The sequence below is a fragment of the Macaca fascicularis genome, chromosome 15 (genome assembly GCF_037993035.2).
Source record: "Macaca fascicularis isolate 582-1 chromosome 15, T2T-MFA8v1.1".
Taxonomy (NCBI): Eukaryota; Metazoa; Chordata; class Mammalia; order Primates; family Cercopithecidae; genus Macaca; species Macaca fascicularis.
The window spans coordinates 65,964,416-65,983,797 of NC_088389.1; the positions used below are offsets into that span (position 1 = coordinate 65,964,416).

Consider the following 19,382-nt stretch of genomic DNA (forward strand, 5'->3'; position numbering starts at 1 on the left):
CCACTCGGCCTAGTTCCTTCCTCTTATTGTCTCAGTGGGCACAGAAAAGCGTACAGAGGGTGTTTCAGCAAACATTGCCACTGGTTGCAGACCTGCCCCCGGATCTGTCCGATCTGTCGTGTTGAGAGCTTAGTGCTATATTCTTGTGTGGCGGGGAGGGGTGTGTCTCTATGAAGAGCCAGGGCATGTGTATGGGAGCAACAGTGTCTCTCTTATCATGTAGAAATTCTGACTCATTCTGAGTCTTGGCTTTGGGTTGATGGTTCCAACCACATTGCTGCTGTGTCTTTTGGTGCAGGAGAGGCTGGGTGCAGTTGGTCCCTCAGCTGTTATGGACAAGGGATGTGTCTGCTGATGTACACACATGGACCTGACATCCAAGGAAGGCAGGGCGATTGGACAGAACAGTTCTTCCAGAAACTGTTGGGACTTGGACAAGAGGGGCCCGTGACTTTCTGTAGTTGGTCATCTGTCCCCTGTTGCAATCAGGGAAAGGCCACACTTGCCTTCCTTAACCACAGTTAGGATTTTCTTGGGGATTAGACCAGATTCTAGCACCTGTCCTGAACCTCACCCGGCCCAACAAAGGCTGCTTGCAAGTGTAGTGTACATACACAGGGAGCTGGTGAGGCGTGGAAGGGGAAGTGGAAGTGGAGCCCCTGCCTTTAGCCCTTGTGGGAGGCACTATCTACTTACCCACGGTTGTTGCCTCACAGGAATCATACAACAGCTTTGTAACTGGTCTCCTCGCCTTCAGTTGGATTGGGGCACAGATCCCTCCTTGACATACAAACCATGGTTTAAGGCTCCCTGTGACCTAAGTAAAGATAAAGCTTAAGTATCTTAACAAGCACCTAACCCTCCTCCCCGGCCTCTGTGATTTGGCTCATGTCTGCCTTCGTGTCTCATTCTGGCTTCACTCATTCGGAATTTCTTCTAGTTCCTTGACTGTTCTCTTTTCCTTAACAGCCTTTACAAATGCTCTCACCATGCATGCTTTTCTCTACTCCTACAGTTGCCTTCTCTCCCACCACCGCCTCCAGAGTCTATGTCTCTGGAGTGTCTTCTGTCTGCTGTCTCCAGTCCCTGTCCTGTATCAGTCTCTGCTCAATCATTTGGAGATTTTATATGTTTTCTGGTCTTTCTTTAGGGGGCCTGTCTTCTCCCTCTAAAAGCAGCCAGTTGACCTAGAAGGAAGGGATAACTGTAACTCTTGTCTACCAACATAAGATTAGGCCCGCCCTTTAAAAGCTGGGTCTTTCAAAGGGACACCTGCACCCAGCATGCTGGCTCCTCTTCACCAAGTGTGACTTCCTACGCATTTCACAGGCCTCCAGAGGTCCCCCTGACTCTCTTCTGCTGTGAGAAACTCTAATCATATAAGCCACAGGCTAATTCCTTTGAACCTTAAATGTTTTTAGTAATTTCCCCTTCATCAGAGAAGCAGGATTTGGGAGGAATTTTGAAGCAAACACTACAGAAGGCAGAGTCGCCAGGTAGGATAGCTAAGAGACATTTGGAGTGGTCTGACTGTTCAAGACGGATGGGAAAGCCTCCTCCTGTAATAATGATAGTAGCCGACATTTGTTGCCAGGCAGTGGGGCAGCCACAGGCCCCATTTTTGAGATGGGGTCTCACTCTGTCACCCACGATGGAGTGCGGTGGTGCTGTCATGGCTCACTGCAACCTCAGCCTCCTCGGGCTGGGTCTTCTTAATTCTGAAAAACCCAGCTTTTAAAGGGTGGACCTAATCTTATGTTGGTAGAAAACATTGTTTACCGCATGACACAAAAGAGGAAACTGAGGCCTGGAGGTGTGATATGTCCCAAGTCACATAGCTAATAAGTAAAGAAGCCAGCATTCCCGGGATTAAAAATACATGTGTCTGTCACCTTGGTGTATTTGGTGCTTGATCGATGTTTACTTGAGCAAATGGAGCGGCAGATGCACCAGACGAGTGTGCTCAGTGAGGCGGGCAGGAGTGAGTCTGGGCATCTTCCCACCTCCTGCGAGTGGTGGGGCTTGGTGAGCTTGCCAGGGCCTGTCTTTCTTATCAAAGAAGGTGTGTGCACCAGTGTTACAGCATTTCACCCAAACAAGCCTAGAAAATGCTTGACTTTTCTGTCATTCCTGGGGAGGACACTTTCCTCCTCCACCGTTCTGCTGGCTTGGTATTCCCACAGCCCCCGATAGGTGAGAGCACCTGCTAAAGTGCACCAGGCCCTTCTGTCTTGCTGCATCCCACAGATGAGGCCAAGCTGGGAGGAGGGAGAAAGGGAGGGATATGTAGTTCAGGTTACTCTGGAAAACTGCCTGACCAGTTTTAAGTCTGGGCCGGACACTGGGGCATCTCACCATGTTGAAAGGGCCGAGGTACTCCCCATGGTAAAAGGGGCTGGAACCAGGTCTGCTTCTTGGGCTTCTCCTCCAGGGTGCCATTGCTCATGGGCCTTGGCTCTAGAGGTGCTCATTCATGGTTCCAAAATTCCAGTTCCTGGGAGAGGAAAAACGCTTAGTTCAGTCTCAGGCCTCTGCTTAGATCAAACAGCCAAGGCAGTAGGCCCAGTCCTATGGTAGAGACCTGGCCTCAAAGAGCCCTCTGCCCCAGTTATTGGGGAGTGTACCAAGAGAAGGGAGTCTTATCCTGAGCTGGGCAGCCAGCCCTGGGGGTCTAGTGCACAGATGTAGAAAGGCTCTATTGGTATACCTCCCTTTGCTTGTTGGAAAGTGCTCAGTGGGGCTGAATTGTGTTGGACAGTGTAAGTCTGGGTTGGGGTTAGGGTTGTTATAAGATTGTCAAGATGATTAAATGAAATGCCATTTGAAACACTTATCCGTGCCTTGTGTACGGTATCCCCACCAGTGAATATTCACACTCTATTATAATAATTCCAACAACTTCATAATTTTCATATGCAATTTCTAAACTTTGAACTTTTTTTTTTTTTTTTGAGACAGTGTCTCACTCTGTTGCCCAGGCTGGAGTGCAATGGTGCAATCTCGGCTCACTGCAAACTCCGCCTCCCAGGTTCAAGTGAGTCTCCTGCCTCAGCCTCCCAAGTAGCTGGGATTAGAGGCGCCCACCACCATGCCCAGCTAATTTTTGTATTTTTAGTAGAAATGGGGTTTTGCCATGTTGGCCAGGCTGGTCTCGAACTCCTGACCTGAGGTGATCCGCCCGCCTCAGCCTCCCCAAGTGCTGGGGTTACAGGCGTGAGCCACCATGCCCAGCCTAAACTTTGAATTTCTTTGAACCCATGACTTACACAGAATTAGCTGAATGCAGAATTCCAAATCAACTCAGCCTGTGGGACAGCCAAAGAACACAGTGTGCCTTTGGGCTCCTTTTTCACTCACCATGCGGGGCTAGAAAACTTTGTCAGGGGCTTTAAAAAAGGAGCTCTTGTGTGTGAAATGTTTCCTTAATCCTCTTCCTGGTGCCTCTCTTCCTCTAAGTAGTTTGCTTCCCTGAGTTCCCCACCTGAGGCTGGGTGGCTGTGGCACATCTGTGCATTCTGTACGCACACAGGCAGCCTTGTGGAGTGTCAGTTTCCAAGTCTTGGGTTTTTTTTGTTTTGTGTGTGTGTGTGTGTGTGATGGGGGTCTCACTCTGCCGCCCAGGCTGGAGTGTAGTGGTGCTGTCATGGCTCACTGCAATCTCAACTTCCCCGGGATCAGGTGAGCCTCCTACCTCAGCCTCCAGAGTACTAGGGACTACAGGTGTGCACCACCATGCCTGGCTAATTTTTGTAATTTTTTGTAGAGACAGAGTCTCACCATGTTGCTCAGGCTGATCTCGAACTCCTGGACTCAAGTGATCTGCCCACTTTGGCCTCTCAAGTGTTAGGATTACAGGTGTGAGCCACCACACCCAGCCCAGGTCATCTTTTGAGGGCATGGAGAGAAGACTTTGAGCATCCCACTTTTGAGATTGTGTACCAGTCAGAAGCCCCTATGACACACTTTTTCCCCAAAGTAGAGGGCTCTGATTGTGTTGATCCCAAGAGAGATGGGAAAGAGCATTGAATGATTCCAAAGTATCGGGCCTTGGTTTGTTTCCTCATGTTGGTGTTGTGAGGATTCCCTTAGGATGACAGCGTGTGTGCAGGAGGCTTTGTGAATTGCTGAGAGTGAGGGGTGGCAATGTCAGTGCTGGGTCTGTCCTTACTAACCTGGGGCCATGGGAGTTGATAAGACCAGAATCCCAACTTTACCCCACAATGTGATCCCTGTGGTGACCCCTCACAGGGCTCTTTGGTTGAGCTTCCCAGATGGGATTACCATCTGCCATTGTATGTTGAACCCCATTCATTCATTCATTCATTCAGCCAACCAGCAACTATTTACTGAGCTCTTATTGTGTGAGAAGCAGTATTCAAGGAACTGGGAGAATAAAAAACCAAAACATCTCAGCCTTCATTGAGCTTACATTCTTACTGAAAGAAGACAAATAAAACATACAGTGTAATCCCAGCACTTTGGGAGGCCGAGGTGGGCGGATCACTTGAGGTCAGGAGTTTGAAACCAGCCTGGCCAACTTGATACCCCATCTGTACTGAAAATTAAAAAAAAAAAAAATTAGCCGGGCATGGTGGCACTTGCCTGTAATCCTAGCTGCTCGGGAGGCTAAGGCAGGAGAATTGCTTGAATCCTGGAGGCAGAGGTTGCAGTGAGCCAAGATCATATCACTATACTCCAACCTCAGCAACAAAGCAAGACTCCATCTCAAAAATAAAAAATAAAAATATGCAATCCCTTTGCACCAGCACACTTGGTGCCTGGGGACCTCGTGGTTGGCACCCTGAAGCAGGTGTCCCTCTTCTGTCTTGTGCACCTTGCTTCTATCCTGGTATGTATGGGATGGCCTCCTACACTCCATGGTGAGCACTGTGAGGACAGAGGTTGAGTTGGGTTTGCTGTATTTCTCAGGTGCCTAGGTTTGTGCTTGACAGGTAGATGGAAAGCACACAATGTGGTCATCAAACCTCAGTCAACCATATAAGGAAGGTAGAATTGAAAAGTCCCATGGGTACCCAACTAATGTCACCAGTTTCCTGGATACCTGTCCTGGAGTTTATTTATAGTGTATACAAATAAATGATGTATGTGTTTAAATACCTTTTTCACCTTTCTTTTAGAGCTGCCTCTTTTTAACAGTTCCATTCCATTGTGTGGATGTACTATGACTTATTGAACCAGTTCCCTACTAATTCTGTTTTTTGCAGTCTTTTGTTGTGAGGAACATTCCACAGTGACAATGTTGTTCATAGTCATTCACACACATGCAAGTCCTTCTGCAGGACAGATTCCTAGAGGGGAATTGCTGACTCAGAGGTTTTGGTACTCTGTGTTGATTGTAGAGTGAGGGCAGAAAAGTGAGGCTCAAGGGTTTACTAGTGACCATGTATAGTGGAAAAGTCACCAGTCCCTGTGAGTGTTTGGCCCAAAGGCTTTAAGGCATTTGATAACACTATTTTTGTTTCTGCACCAGGCCGGAGACACTATGTTCAATCGTGCTAAGCTCCTCAATGTTGGCTTTCGAGAAGCCTTGAAGGACTATGACTACACCTGCTTTGTGTTTAGTGATGTGGACCTCATTCCAATGAATGACCGTAATGCCTACAGGTGTTTTTCACAGCCACGGCACATTTCTGTTGCAATGGATAAGTTTGGATTCAGGTAAGAAATACTGAGTCGGAGTCCGTGGTAACCATGTTTCTCTGTCATATGTTGACTAGGAAATGCAGTCCTGGCAGCCTAGGAGTGGCCTCTTTAAGCTCTGGAGCAGAATGCCTCCTCTGAGAAATGGGTGTTTTGTATTAGTTGAGATGGAAAGAGGAGACCAGAAATGCCTGTAGTCTCTGCATATCCAGACAAGAACAAGTTTTCTCTTTTTTTTTTTTTTTTTTTTTTGAGACAGGATCTGGCTCTGTCACCCAGGCTGGAGTGCAGTGGCGTGATCTTGGCTCACTGCAACCTCTGCCTCCAGGGTTCAAGCCATCCTCTCACCTCAGCCTCCCGAGTAGCTGGGACTATAGACATGTGCCACCATGCCCAGCTAATTTTTGTATATTTTATAGAGACAGGGTTTTGCTATATTGCCCAGTCTGGTCTCAAACTCCTGAGCTCAAGCAAACCATCTGCCTCGGCCTCTCGAAGTGCTGGATTACAGGCATGTGGCACCATGCCTGGCCTAAGAACAGTTTTTAGCATCTGGGAGGGGCTCTCATCTTTAGGCTCCAAACAGATTTTGTATTTTCTTGCTTTTTTCTTTCTGTTGCCCCACAAGTTTTGGAAAGTAAATTGGAATAGTTTTTCCCCACTGAATTATTTAGCTTGTATACCTCAGCAGATGTTCCTCGGCCTGTTTTGTTTTCGAGACAGGGTCTTGCTCTGTCACCCAGGCTGAAGTGCAGTGACACAATCATGGCAGCCTCAGCCCCCTGAGTTGCTGGGACTACAGGCATGAGCCAGCATATCCAGCTAATTTTTTATTTTTAGTAGAGATGAAGTCTGGCTATGTTGACCAGGCTGGGCTCAAGTGATCCTCCCACCTCAGTCTCCCAAAGCACTGGGATTACAGGTGTGAACTGCTCCTGCCCTTGGCCCTTTAAGAAGGAACGTGATTCTGTTTTCCAGCAGGGCACAAACTTCTGCTTAAATACAAAGCCCAAATTTTTCCGCCAAAATGCCGTTAGTGAAGAGGCCAGCCCAGATGCCCAAGTAGGGTATTATCCAAAACATATTGTCATTGGTGGAAAATGGCTTTATAGTCCATTGTTTCGTCTTAAAAGTAAATATATAAACTTGCATATTGTTTCCTAATTCCGTGTTTATATTAACATAAAAGTGTTATAAATTACCTGTTAGTGCTGGGCGCGGTGGCTCACGCCTGTAATCCCAGCACTTTGGGAGGCCGAGGCGGGCAGATCACGAAGTCAGGAGATCGAGACCATCCTGGCTAACATGGTGAAACCCCATCTCTACTAAAAATACAAAAAATTAGCCAGGCGTGGTTGCAGGTGCCTGTAGTCCCAGCTACTCGGGAGGCTGAGGCAGGAGAATGGCCTGAACCCGGGAGGCAGAGCTTGCAGTGAGCCGAAATCGTGCCACTGCACTCCAGATGGAGAGTGAGACTCCATCTCAAAAAAAAAAAAAAAATTGCCTGTCAGTGGCTGGGCGCAGTGGCTCACACCTGTAATCCCAGCACTTTGGGAGGCCGAGGCAGGCAGATCACCTGAGGTTGGGAGTTCGAGACCAGCATGGCCAGCATGGTGAAATCCTGTCTCTACTAAAAATACAAAAATTAGCTGGGTGTGATGGCAGGTGCCTGTAATCCCAACTACTTGGGAAGCTGAGGCAGGAGAGTTGCTTGAACCCGGGAGGCGGAGGTTGCAGTGAGCCGAGATCACGCCATTGCACTCCAACCTGGGCAACAGAACGAGACTCCATCTCGGGAAAAGCAAACAAACAAACAAACAAAACCTAATCAGTTGAATAACATAACCCTTGCCTTCCTTGCTTTAAGTGAATTTGAAGATCCAGGAGCTGTGCTGCAGGTACCCTTTATGTTGGGTACCCCTGGTTTAGACTGACTAGTACAGTGTGGTTGGCCCATGTAGACAGCAGACCCTTTATTTAGATACAACTTTTTTTCTTTTTCTTTTATTTTATTTTTTTGAGACAGAGTCTTGCTTGTCACCCAGGCTGGAGTGCAGTGGCATGATCATGGCTCACTATAGCCATAAACTCCCTGGCTCAAGTGATCCTCTCACTCTAAAAAAAAAAATTTTTTTTTTTTTTTTTTTCAAGAGATGTCTCACTGTTACCCAGGCTGGTCTTGAACTCCTGGGGGCTCAAGCAGTCCTCCTGCCTTGACCTCCCAAAGTGCTGAGATGACAGGCATGAACTACTGCACCTACTGAGATGCAACAGCTTTCTGTCAGACTCATTTTATTCTCATCATTTTTTCCTGTCCTCCCTTGCTGGGAGTGTGAGAGCTGTGATGGGAATATAGGAATGTATGAAATCCTTCTCCCAGATCAAAGTTCCTAACTTGTTGTCTTATTCTTAAAGGGAGGAAAATTTGAATGTAACCGTACTTTTAGGCTCTTCAGAAGTCCTTCTATACCCTTCCATCCCTGCTTCCACCCTTCCTCCCTCTCTGTGTGTGTATCTTCTTCTCTTGTAACACACAGATATATACCCTGACCCCTTTTGATTCCTCCCTTGAAGCATGGTGGTGAACCATGAAGGGGCCCGTGATGCCTTTTAATTCTTTGCCACAGCACCATGTTTGTTTCACAAGGAGCCTGGCAGGTTTGAGCCTGGGGCAGATAGGGAAGAGAAAGCAGCAGAGACAGCAAAACCAAATCATGTCAGCTTGGCATGTACTTCCCCTTGAAATAGCTAAGAAGCCATTTCTGTAAAAGCACTGATTATCAAAAAACCTTACTGGCCTGGCCACTTCTGGTTCAAACCCTCACATTAATAATGTGGACAGTAGTACGAGGTGTGCCAAAGGTGGATGACTCGGCACCTAAGTGATGACACCTAATTATGAATAGGTTCGTTAAAGCAGACCCCCTAGGGACCTTTGCTTGAGGATCCTTGCAGTCAGAATTCCTGAATATATTTGAAAATAATAATTGCATCTTTATTTTCATATGTTCTATATGGTTTGGCTGACTTCCCCCTCAAAGTCTGAGTTAGAGTTTTCCTTAATTTATGTGATGGGTTTGGTCTTTTTGGATTCCAGAAAGAGCTGGGTGTGGTTTGGAGCTACACTCAGAGTCACATAAAACCACAGCCTTTAGAGAACCCACAGGAAGGCTTTGGGGCATGTCCTGATTCTTGACATTTCTCATCAGTGCTGACTTTGTATCCCTTAGGAGTTCACAATTCATAACCACTGAAATATTAAAATACAAAAAGTTTTGGAAGGATGAGAGCCCAGATGCTCTACTACTTGAAAATATGTTAAAACGTACGTTCATCATTATACATTTTGCCAAATCAGGATAAAGTCCGAAGTTTCAAAGAATTTTTATTTTAGCAAATTTCCAGAAACACTGCCTCAACTGTTAGGGTTGGTGTTCTAGTCAGTATGCCTTCGCAAGCATGAAAGCTAGATTGGTCGATAGGATGGGTGTGGAAGGGGGGCCGTGACTGGGTGGGTACAGGGAGGCTCTAAAACAATCTCAGATTCCAGGAGCTCCCGGATAAGGACTTCATGTGCAGGAACAGAGCCCAGGGGAAGCAGATGCCTGAGCCACTCAGGAAGAACTGGGCTTAGGCCCGCCCTTGTCACTGACTGACTTTCTACATAACCACGGAAACAGCGCTGTGTTGTGGAAAGAGGAAGATCATACTTTTTGATATCTGTGTCTAATATAAGGTCATCTGAGTCCTGATACAAAAGCAAAACAGACAAAACCCTCATAACTGCTCCCTCCCACCCTACCCACCATCAAAAAACTCTAGAGAGGCTGGGCGTGGTGACTCCTGCCTGTGATCCCAGCGCTTTGGGAGGCTAAGGTGGGTGGATCACCTGAGGCCAGGAGTTTGAGACCTGCCTGACCAATATGGTGAAACCCCGTCTCTACTAAAAATACAAAAATTAGCCAGGCGTGGTGGCACATGCCTGTAGTCCCAGCTACTTGGGAGGCTGAGACAGGAGAATCGCTTGAAAACCTGGGAGGTGGAGGTTGCAGTGAGTGGAGATCAAGCCATTGAACTCCAGCCTGGGCTACAGAGCAAGACTCTCTCTCAAAAAAAAAAAAAAAAAAGACCCTGCTTGGTGTCTCACAACTGTAATCCCAGCACTTGGGAGGCCGAGGCAGGCGGATCATGAGTTTAAGAGATCAAGACCGTCCTGGCCAACATGGTGAAACCCCGTCTCTACTAAAAATACAAAAATTAGCTGGGCATGGTGGTGGGCACCTGTAGTCCCAACTCCTCGGGAGGCTGAGGCAGGAGAATTACTTGATGAACCCGGGAGGTGGAAGTTGCAGTGAGCCTAGATCGCGTCCCTGCACTCCAGTCTGGCGACAGAGCAAGACCGTCTCAAAAAAAAAAAAAAAAAAAAAAAAAAAACACACACAAAAAACTCTACAGAAGCAAAAAGAATAACTTTAAAAGTGTTTATGTTCTTAGCAAGCTTCATTTTGGGGATGTCAGAACTTAACTAACCACTGCTTCTTCTGTGTGTATGTTTTTCCTCCAGCCTACCTTATGTTCAGTATTTTGGAGGTGTCTCTGCTCTAAGTAAACAACAGTTTCTCACCATCAATGGATTTCCTAATAATTATTGGGGCTGGGGAGGAGAAGATGATGACATTTTTAACAGGTAATGGTCATAACTTAGATATCTTTCTCCTCTGTCAACCTTCACTTCCAGTTTTTGAATCAATGCTTGGTTGTTCCTCAAGGACTGACCCTCAGATGGGATGCACCCCCACTCAGCCCACATTCTTAGGTGTGGCTTCCTACAGGTCCTGTAGGTGCTGAACGGGATCTGTAGGAAAATGAGTTTCTGAGATTTTTGTATCAGCCTGGAAAAATGTCAAATGGGAACCAAGTGACGGGGCAAGTTTACTTTGACTTGCCACATGCCGTTTTATACTCAAGGAGTAAACAAATGTCCTTTGTAAAAATCCCTTATCTCATTGTGGTCCCCTTTCACTGTGAAACAAGTTTCCTTGAGCAGAATCCTAACTGTCTTCACAGAAGCTTTGTGTTATATTTTTATTTTGGAGTATTTTTCACATATACAAAAGCGATACTGTAGTATAATAAACCTTTGAGGACCCATCCAGCCCCAGCAGCCATTATGGCCTGGTCAGTTCTGTCCTATCCACATCCTGGGACAGAATTTTAAGCTGGTAAATCTTTATGATGTGGGTTGTCATTTACAGTGTTAAAAAACATCTATCAGTAGCATTTGAAAGAACATTCTGCTCAGTCCTCTGGCCGTAGAGGCTTCAACCCCACCAGCCACCGATGAGCACCTTCTCCCTCCAGGAGCCAGTCTGAACTCATTACTGAGTTTAATATCAGAATACACCTTGGTGCAGCCTTTCTGAATTGGAGTACCAGTTAACAGAAGGTGTCTGTCAGAGCAACACCCAAGTCATTCAAGTTATCATTGTGTGCAAACGTAACAGAGACCCACATCTTCAATATAAACCTTGAAGAAAACTCCAGTTTTAGAGTATGTAGATGGGGTATCAAGTGTGTGCATATTGAATCTCTGCTTCATACAGAGCACTGTGCCAGGCAGGCCTAGGACACTGAAAACCTGGACATAGGGTCCAGACAGAAGCAAACCTGCTTCCACAGAGGCACTCCTGGGCAGACGGTCTGGACCGATATGACAGTGTGCAGGGCTGACAGGATACCACAGGGCTGAATGGTCAGAACAGCTGCGGGGAGGGAGGGAGTGTCCACAGGCATCTAGTCCCATGCTAAGGTGGTGGCACTGGAAGGATGGGTGGTGTGTGGAGCAACTTTCTTGAAAGATAAAGGACCTAACACTTACTATGCACCTACTTACTGTGTGCCAGGCAAGGCCAGGAATGTTTAAGTGGTCTGGAATCAACCAGTTCTGCCCCTTAACTAACTTTGCTGTTCCTGCTCTCCAGGCTTTCATTTTGGTCCTCATTCCTTTTCCTTGGACCAACACAGAATCCTCCACCCTGTTCCGGCTGCCTCTAGTCTTGTTCTCAGCCCTCCATTTGTTTTTTTTCTGCCTTTTCCCACATGTTCTGAAGCCCTCCATTCTTATACTACTTTTAGGGAGACTTCTCCATGACTAAAAACATTTTGGAAATATTGTATATTAGGCCCCTTTCAGATACTGGCAACCATTTGTGGGATGCTCTGAGAAGGCCTCTGTGATTTAGCCTTGCCCTTTTCAGCCCATGACCTGCCACATCCTACCCCAGACCCTTGTCACCTAGGAGCTTATATTGCTCCTTATATTGCTCCCTGAGGGCACTAGGCTTGCTCTCACTTCCATGCCTTTGCCTGTGTCATCCTGGCTCCCCAAAATGCTCTGGCAGATACCTGTTCATCCTCAACTGGACTCTGCCTAGGCTTGCTCCGGCAGAGTTTACAAACTCTGTGCTTCTTCCCCTGTGTCTCCAACCTCATCTTCCTCTTCTCACCTCCATCCTGGTCCTGAAGGCCCTATGTTTGAGGCATTCACCCTGTATGTTCTGTGGGGTAGACGCCCCCAGCGTCTGGCACATGATAGTCCACACCACAAACTGCAGAACCAGTTGTAAAAGGACATGGAGTAGGAATGTGAGTTTTAACCCGGGTCATGCTGGGCTGGGTTCTGGCATGATGCTGGGTTGTGGGCTGAGTGAGAACAGCAAGGATGATGGTGGATGGAGCAACAGTCTTGCAGCCAGGGCTATCAGGCCAAGTGTATGGCAGCCCTGTGATAATGACTTTCCCCTTTGCAGATTAGTTTTTAGAGGCATGTCTATATCTCGCCCAAATGCTGTGGTCGGGAGGTGTCGCATGATCCGCCACTCAAGAGACAAGAAAAATGAACCCAATCCTCAGAGGTGCGTTCTGTGTTTATTCATACTCCTTCCCCCTTTAGGATGAGGTAGGCTGCAGGTCTGAGGCTCTGCAGAGGGCTCTGGGCCTAGAGGGAAATTGAGGTGGTCAGGTTACAGTGGAGAGGGAGGAGGAAGTACGTGTAATGGTTTCTTCTTAAGATTTTTGTTTTAAGACAATCTCCTTGTGCTCTTTTCCTTGTAGGTTTGACCGAATTGCACACACAAAGGAGACAATGCTCTCTGATGGTTTGAACTCACTCTCCTACCAGGTGCTGGACGTACAGAGATACCCATTGTATACCCAAATCACAGTGGACATCGGGACACCGAGCTAGCGTTTCAGTACACGGATAAGAGACCTGAAATTAGCCAGGGACCTCTGCTGTGTGTCTCTGCCAATCTGCTGGGCTGGTCCCTCTCATTTTTACCAGTCTGAGTGACAGGTCCCCTTCGCTCATCATTCAGATGGCTTTCCAGATGACCAGGACGAGTGGGACATTTTGCCCCCAACTTGGCTCGGCTTGTGACTTCTTAGCTCTGCAAGATGTTTGTGCCTTTGGGGGTTTCTTGGTGTGTTCGCAGTGTCACCCCAGAGTCAGAACTGTACACATCCCAAAATTTGGTGGCCGTGGAATACATTCCCGGTGATAGAACTGCTAAATTGTTGTGAAATAGGTTAGAATTTTTCTTTAAATTATGGTTCTTATTACTTCGTGAAAATTTGGAGAGTGCTGCTAAAATTGGATTGGTGTGATATTTTTGGTAGTTGTAATTTAACAGAAAAACACAAAATTTCAACCATTCTTAATGTTACGTCCTCCCCTCACCCACTTCTTTCAGTGGTATGCAACTATTACAATCACTGTGCATATGTCTTTTCTTAGCAAAAGGATTTTAAAACTTGAGCCTTGGACCTTTTGTCCTACTAATGTGTGGATTCCAAGGCAACTCTAGCATCAGAGCAAAAGCCTTGGGTGTTCTCACATTCAGTGACCGATCTCCAGATTGTCTGATTTCTGAATGTAAAGTTTTTTTGTTCTTTTTTTTTTTTTTAATAGCAGTTTGTAGTATTTTAAAGAAAGAACAAATCGAGTTCTAATTATGATCTAGCTTGATTTTGTGTTGATCCAAATTTGCATAGCTGTTTAATGTTAAGTCATGACATTTATTTTTCTTGGCATGCTATGTAAACTTGAATTTTCTATGTATTTTTATTGTAGTGTTTTAAATATGGGGAGGGGATTGAGCATTTTTTAGGGAAAAATAAATAAATATATGCTGTAGTGGCCACAAATAGGCCTATGATTTAGCTGGCAGGCCAGGTCTTCTCAAGAGCAAAATCACCCTCTGGCCCCTTGGCAGGCAAGGCCTCGCGGTCAGCATTATTCCGCCAGAGCTCGGGGCGGATACCTGGGAGACAGGAGCCTCTGCCCCTCCTGTGCAGCTCCCCACTTCCCCAACCCTCCCCAGGTGGGCAGGGCAGAGGGAGCCTCAGCCTCCTTAGACTGACCCCTCAGGCCCCTAGGCTGGGGGGTTGTAAATAACAGCAGTCAGGTTGTTTACCAGCCCTTTGTACTCCCCAGGCAGAGGGAGCCTCTGTTCTGGTGGGGGCCACCTCCCTCAGAGGCTCTGCTAGCCACACTCTCTGACCCACCCTATGTTACCAGTTCTCCTTCTTCCTCCTTCCTCTTTTCTCCTGCCTTTCTCATTCCTTCCTTCCTCTCCCTTTTTTGTTCCTTTGCCTCTTGCCTGTCCCCTAAAACTTGACTGTGGCACTCAGGGTCAAACAGACTATCCATTCCCCAGCATGAATGTGCCTTTTAATTAGTGATCTAGAAAGAAGTTCAGCCGAACCCACACCCTGATGCCCTCCCAAGAACTTCGGTGCCTAAAGCCTCCTGTTCCACCTCAGGTTTTCAGCGGGTGCTCCCACCCCAGTTGAGGCTCCCACCCACAGGGCTGTCTGTCACAAACCCACCTCTGCTGGGAGCTATTGAGCCACCTGGGATGAGATGGCGCAAGGCACTTCCTACCACTGAGCGCCTTTGCCAGGTCCAGCCTGGGCTCAGTTCCCAAGATTCAGCTGCCTAATCCCAGGGTTGAGCCTTGTGCTCGTGGCAGACCCCAAACCACTGCCCTCCTGGGTACCAGCCCTCAGTGTGGAGGCTGTGCTGGTGCCTGGCCCCAGTCTTATCTGTGCCTTTACTGCTTTGAGCATCTCAGATGCTAACTTGGTTCTTTTTCCAGAAGCCTTTGTATCAGTTAAAAATTATTTTCCATTGCAGAAGCAGTTGGACTATGCAAAAAGTATTTCTCTGTCAGTTCCCCACTCTATACCAAGGATGTTATTAAAACTAGAAACGACTGCACTGAGAGGGAGTTTTGGGAAATAAAAGAATGAAGGCCTCTCTTTCTGCCCACAGATCCTGACTTTTCCAAAGTGCCTTAAAAGAAAGCAAACAAATGCCCTGAGTGGTAACTTCTGTGTTACTTTACTCTTAAAACCAAATCTACCTTTTCTTCTTCTTTTTTTTTTTTTTGGTTACCTTCTCATTTATGTCAAGTAGTCAAGTATGTGGTTCGTTCTCAGAACCAAGGGAAATACTGCTCCCCCCATTTGCTGACGTAGTGCTCTCATGGGCCCACATGGGCCCAAGGCACAGCCAGGGCCCAGTGAGGCCTAGACGTTTGCCTGGTCTGTGAGATGCCGCGGGTCCTGTTTCCTTACTGGGGATTCCAGGGCTGGGGGTTCAGGGAGCATTTCCTTCTCCTGGGAGTTATGATCATGAAGTTGTCGTGTACTGCGCCCTTCTCTGTTTCTGTGCATGCTATTGCTGGTGACCCTGTGTGAACTGGCCTTTGGGAAAGATCAGAGAGGGCAGAGGTGGCACAGGAGGGTAAAGGAGATGCTGTGCTGGCCCTCAGCCCGGACAGGGTCTCTGCTGACTGCCAGGCTGGGGGCAGGGGCTCCGCATAGCCAGGATGGTGGCTTTCATGTCCCAGAAACCTGTTGTGCTGTGTATTTTGATTTCCTGTGTATGCAAATGTGTGTATTTACCATTGTGAAGGGGGCTGTGTCGGACCTTGGTGTTCAAAACAGAACTGTATTTTTGCCTTTAAAATTCAATAATATAACGTGAATAAATGACCCTATCTTTGTAACTGCAGGTGGTTTCTCTTTGCCAGGTGTAAGGGGTGTCATGGCTGTGGGATGGGGTGGGGTCAGGGTCTTTCCCCGGCCTGTGACCCACACAAATACACATGCCTCCCTGGAATCAGACATTTCCCCATCTGAACTTCATTCTCTGATCTGTAAAATGGGAATAATAACACATAGGGACTTTTTTGAGGCTTAAAAGTGACGATATTTCTAAAACAATGACTCACTACATGTAGCTAGTGCCATTTCAAAGTAGAATTTTTTTCCCCTAGCAGTTCTCAGGCCACATTCTGCTATTTTCAGCAGATACCAGGATCGTTCAGATGTAGATCTCAGGGCCATTTGCACCAGGTGCTCACAGTGTAACTTGAAGGGAATTATCCAAAATGAAGTTTCTTGTCAGTCTCAGGAAATGTAACCAGAAGCTTTAAAGGGTCTTAGTTGTTACCCAGGTGCTTGAGATAGTAAATGCCCCAGATGCCTCCCTGGTGGCCCTGGGTCAGGCTGGTTGGATTGAATCAGCACTCCTGAAGAAGGGGGCCACAGGAAACCAGTGTGCAGGAGAGCCACCCCTGCCCTCCAGGGTGAGGGAGCTGCAGGCCCTGCCAGGACAAAGCTGTGAATGTGGGGCATCAGCTGGGAAACAGGAGCAGGAAGGGCAGCCTCTTCTAGCCACTCCAGGGCCATCTGGTTGTCTCCATCTATTCATGTCAAACAACAAAAAAACTTTTTTTTTTCCTTCTCACACACCACCGCTCACAACACATCACTTCTGCCCCCAGATATGTGGGGATTTCTCCTCACCAACAAGCAGTTTTCCAGTGGACGCTAGCTGGGTGTCCTACAATTTAACTCAATTCTGATACTGTCTGCCTGGAGATAGCGTCAGATCCCACAGGTTGGCTCAGTCTCACAAGACTGCCTCCACTGCAGATGCCAGTCACAAGTAGTTGGTTGTGACCTACACTTTTAAAAAATGTTTTTTGGATACAGGGCCTTGCTGTGTCACCCAGCCTGGCTTCAAACTCTTGGGCTCACGCGATCCTCCCGCCATAACTTACCAAGTAGAAGTAGTTGGGCTGCAGGCTTATACCACTCACTCAGCTATAGTTGTGACCCATACTTCTGACAAACCAGCTATAAATTGGGGTTCCCATGAGCCTGTTCTTGGGTTTAATTTGCTAGGACAGCTTAATTAGAACTTAGTGTTTAATTAAAACTCAGTGTAACACTTAACATTTACTGGACTTAGTGACATTAGAAAGGATACCGATGAAGAACCGGATGGAGAGATGCATAGGGCAAGGCATGGGGGAAGGGGAGAGAAGCTTCCATGCGCTCTCCAGGGGCTCCACCCTCCAGACACCTCCACGTGTTCAGCTATCTGGAAGCTCATTTGACCCTGTCCTTCTGGTTTTTATGGAAGCTTCGTCACATAGGCCTGATAGATTACATCATCGGCCATTGTCTGTCAGCTCAACCTTCAGCCCCTCTCCCCTTCCTGAAGGATGGGAGTGGGACTGAAAGTGCCAAGCTTCTCATCATGGCTTGGTCTTTCTGGTGACCAGTCCCCATCCAGGAGCTCACAGAGAATCATTTCATTAGAACAAAAGACGTTCCTGTCACCCGGGACATTCCAAGGGATTAGAAGCTCCATCAGGAACCAGGGTCAAACACCAAATATTAGAACAAAAGATTCTCCTAGCACCCCTATTGCTCAGGAAATTATGAGTTTTAGGGGCTCTGTATCAGGAACCCAGGGCAGAGGCCAAATATATATATTTTATTATATCACAGTGCCACACAGGACTTTGCAAGCTATAAGGTCTGGGTGAAGTGGAGCACACCAGTCAAAGGGTGAACTTAACCTTTCACTGTGTGCTCTGCTTCACCAAGACACATATCCACACAGACACATGCCTCCACCCGGACGCATGCATCCACACACACGCATCCACCCAGATGCACGCATCAACCCAGATGCATCCACCCAGACGCACGCCTCCACACAGACACACGCATCCACACACACGCATCCACACAGACACACGCATCCACCCAGATGCACACCTCCACACAGACACACGCATCCACCCAGACGCATGCATCCACCCAGATGCACACCTCCACACACACGCATCCACTCAGACGCACGCATTCACACACACGCATCCATCCAGATGCACGCATCCACCCAGACGCACGCATCCACACAGATGCACACCTCCACGCAGATGCACGCATCCACACACACGCATCCACCCAGATGCACACCTCCAGACACACACATCCACCCAGACACACGCATCCACCTAGACTCACACCTCCACCCAGACGCATGCATCCACCCAGACGCACACCTCAACCCAGACGCACGCATCCACCCAGACACACACATCCACTCAGATGCACACCTCCACACAGACACACGCATCCACCCAGACACACACATCCACCCAGATGCACACATCCACACACGCATCCACACACACACCTCCACACAGACTCACGCATCCACACACACACACATGCACACAGACACACACATCCACCCAGATGCACACATCCACACACGCATCCACACACACACCTCCACACAGACTCACGCATCCACACACACACATGCACCCAGACACACGCATCCACCCAGACACACGCATCCACCCAGACGCACACCTCCACACACACGCATCCACCCAGACGCATGCCTCCACCCGGACGCATGCCTCCACACATGCCTGCACACTAACATGCATAACACATCTGACATGTGCCTATGAGAGGTCAGAATACCTGGATTGGATTCAAGTCCTGCCACTGCCTCTTATTCTGTGACCATGAGCAAATGACTTGGCCTCTCTGTGCTTCAGTTTCTCACAAAATGCCTTTCAGATTTTTTTTTTTTAAGAGACAGAGTTTCAGTATGTTGAACAGGCTGGTCTCAAACTCCCGGTCTCAAGCAACCCTCATCCTTCAGTCTCCTGAAGTGCTGGGATTGCAGGTGTGAGCCACTGCACCTGGCCCCTAGTTTTTCTATTATTTGTTTGTTTTTTAGAGACAGGGGTCTCACTATGTTGCCCAGGCTGGATTCAAACTCCTGGGCTTAAGCAATCCTGCCTCAGTGTCTTGTTCTGTGTAATGGGAGTTATAACAGAACCTATTTCATAGCGCTGTTATGAAGATTAAATGAGTTAATACCATACTTATAAGCACTTAGAACATGCCTGGCTCATAATAAGCATGACAAGTGTTATGCTTGTTTAATTGTTTAAAATGCATGTGGGCACATGTGTTGACATACACATGCAGACTGCCATGTACATATTGCACAGATATACATATGCACACACTCAGGTGCTGGGGATCTTCCCTTTTCCTCTTTCAGGGCACATGTTGAACTTTGCTATGTGGCAGCTGGGTGAGTAAACCTCAGGGCGAGTGACTGTTCCTATTCTGGAGACACCCAGGACTTCACCAACAGTGTTTCCCCCACCCTTTCATGCCCCACCTGAGTGAAGGTGTTTAGGATGGCAGCCTTGGAGAGGAAGAGAGGTGGAACCCCCTCCCCATGGGCTCCAAGGGACCAGGGAGGGAGGTAGGAGAAAAGGGGCCAAGGACAAGCTCCTGGGCTCAGCCATTTCCTCGAGAAA

General features: G+C 47.6%; 1 protein-coding gene across 2 annotated transcripts in view; it reads left to right on the forward strand.

Moving 5' to 3' along the window:
• The window catches only part of B4GALT1 (beta-1,4-galactosyltransferase 1), a 64,647-nt gene that overhangs the window by 41,579 nt on the left and 3,686 nt on the right, over positions 1–19,382 (forward strand). Inside the window, exons 3-6 of one of the 2 annotated variants that reach the window (XM_005581533.3) lie at positions 5,492–5,679; positions 10,226–10,348; positions 12,471–12,575; positions 12,775–15,734. The exons of the other annotated variant lie outside the window; for it this stretch is intronic. Of the exons in view, the coding sequence (XP_005581590.3) occupies positions 5,492–5,679; positions 10,226–10,348; positions 12,471–12,575; positions 12,775–12,907 (549 nt within the window). The 3' untranslated portion in view covers positions 12,908–15,734. Of the gene's footprint in view, positions 1–5,491; positions 5,680–10,225; positions 10,349–12,470; positions 12,576–12,774; positions 15,735–19,382 lie in introns of those variants that run through there. 2 annotated transcript variants of the gene reach the window in all.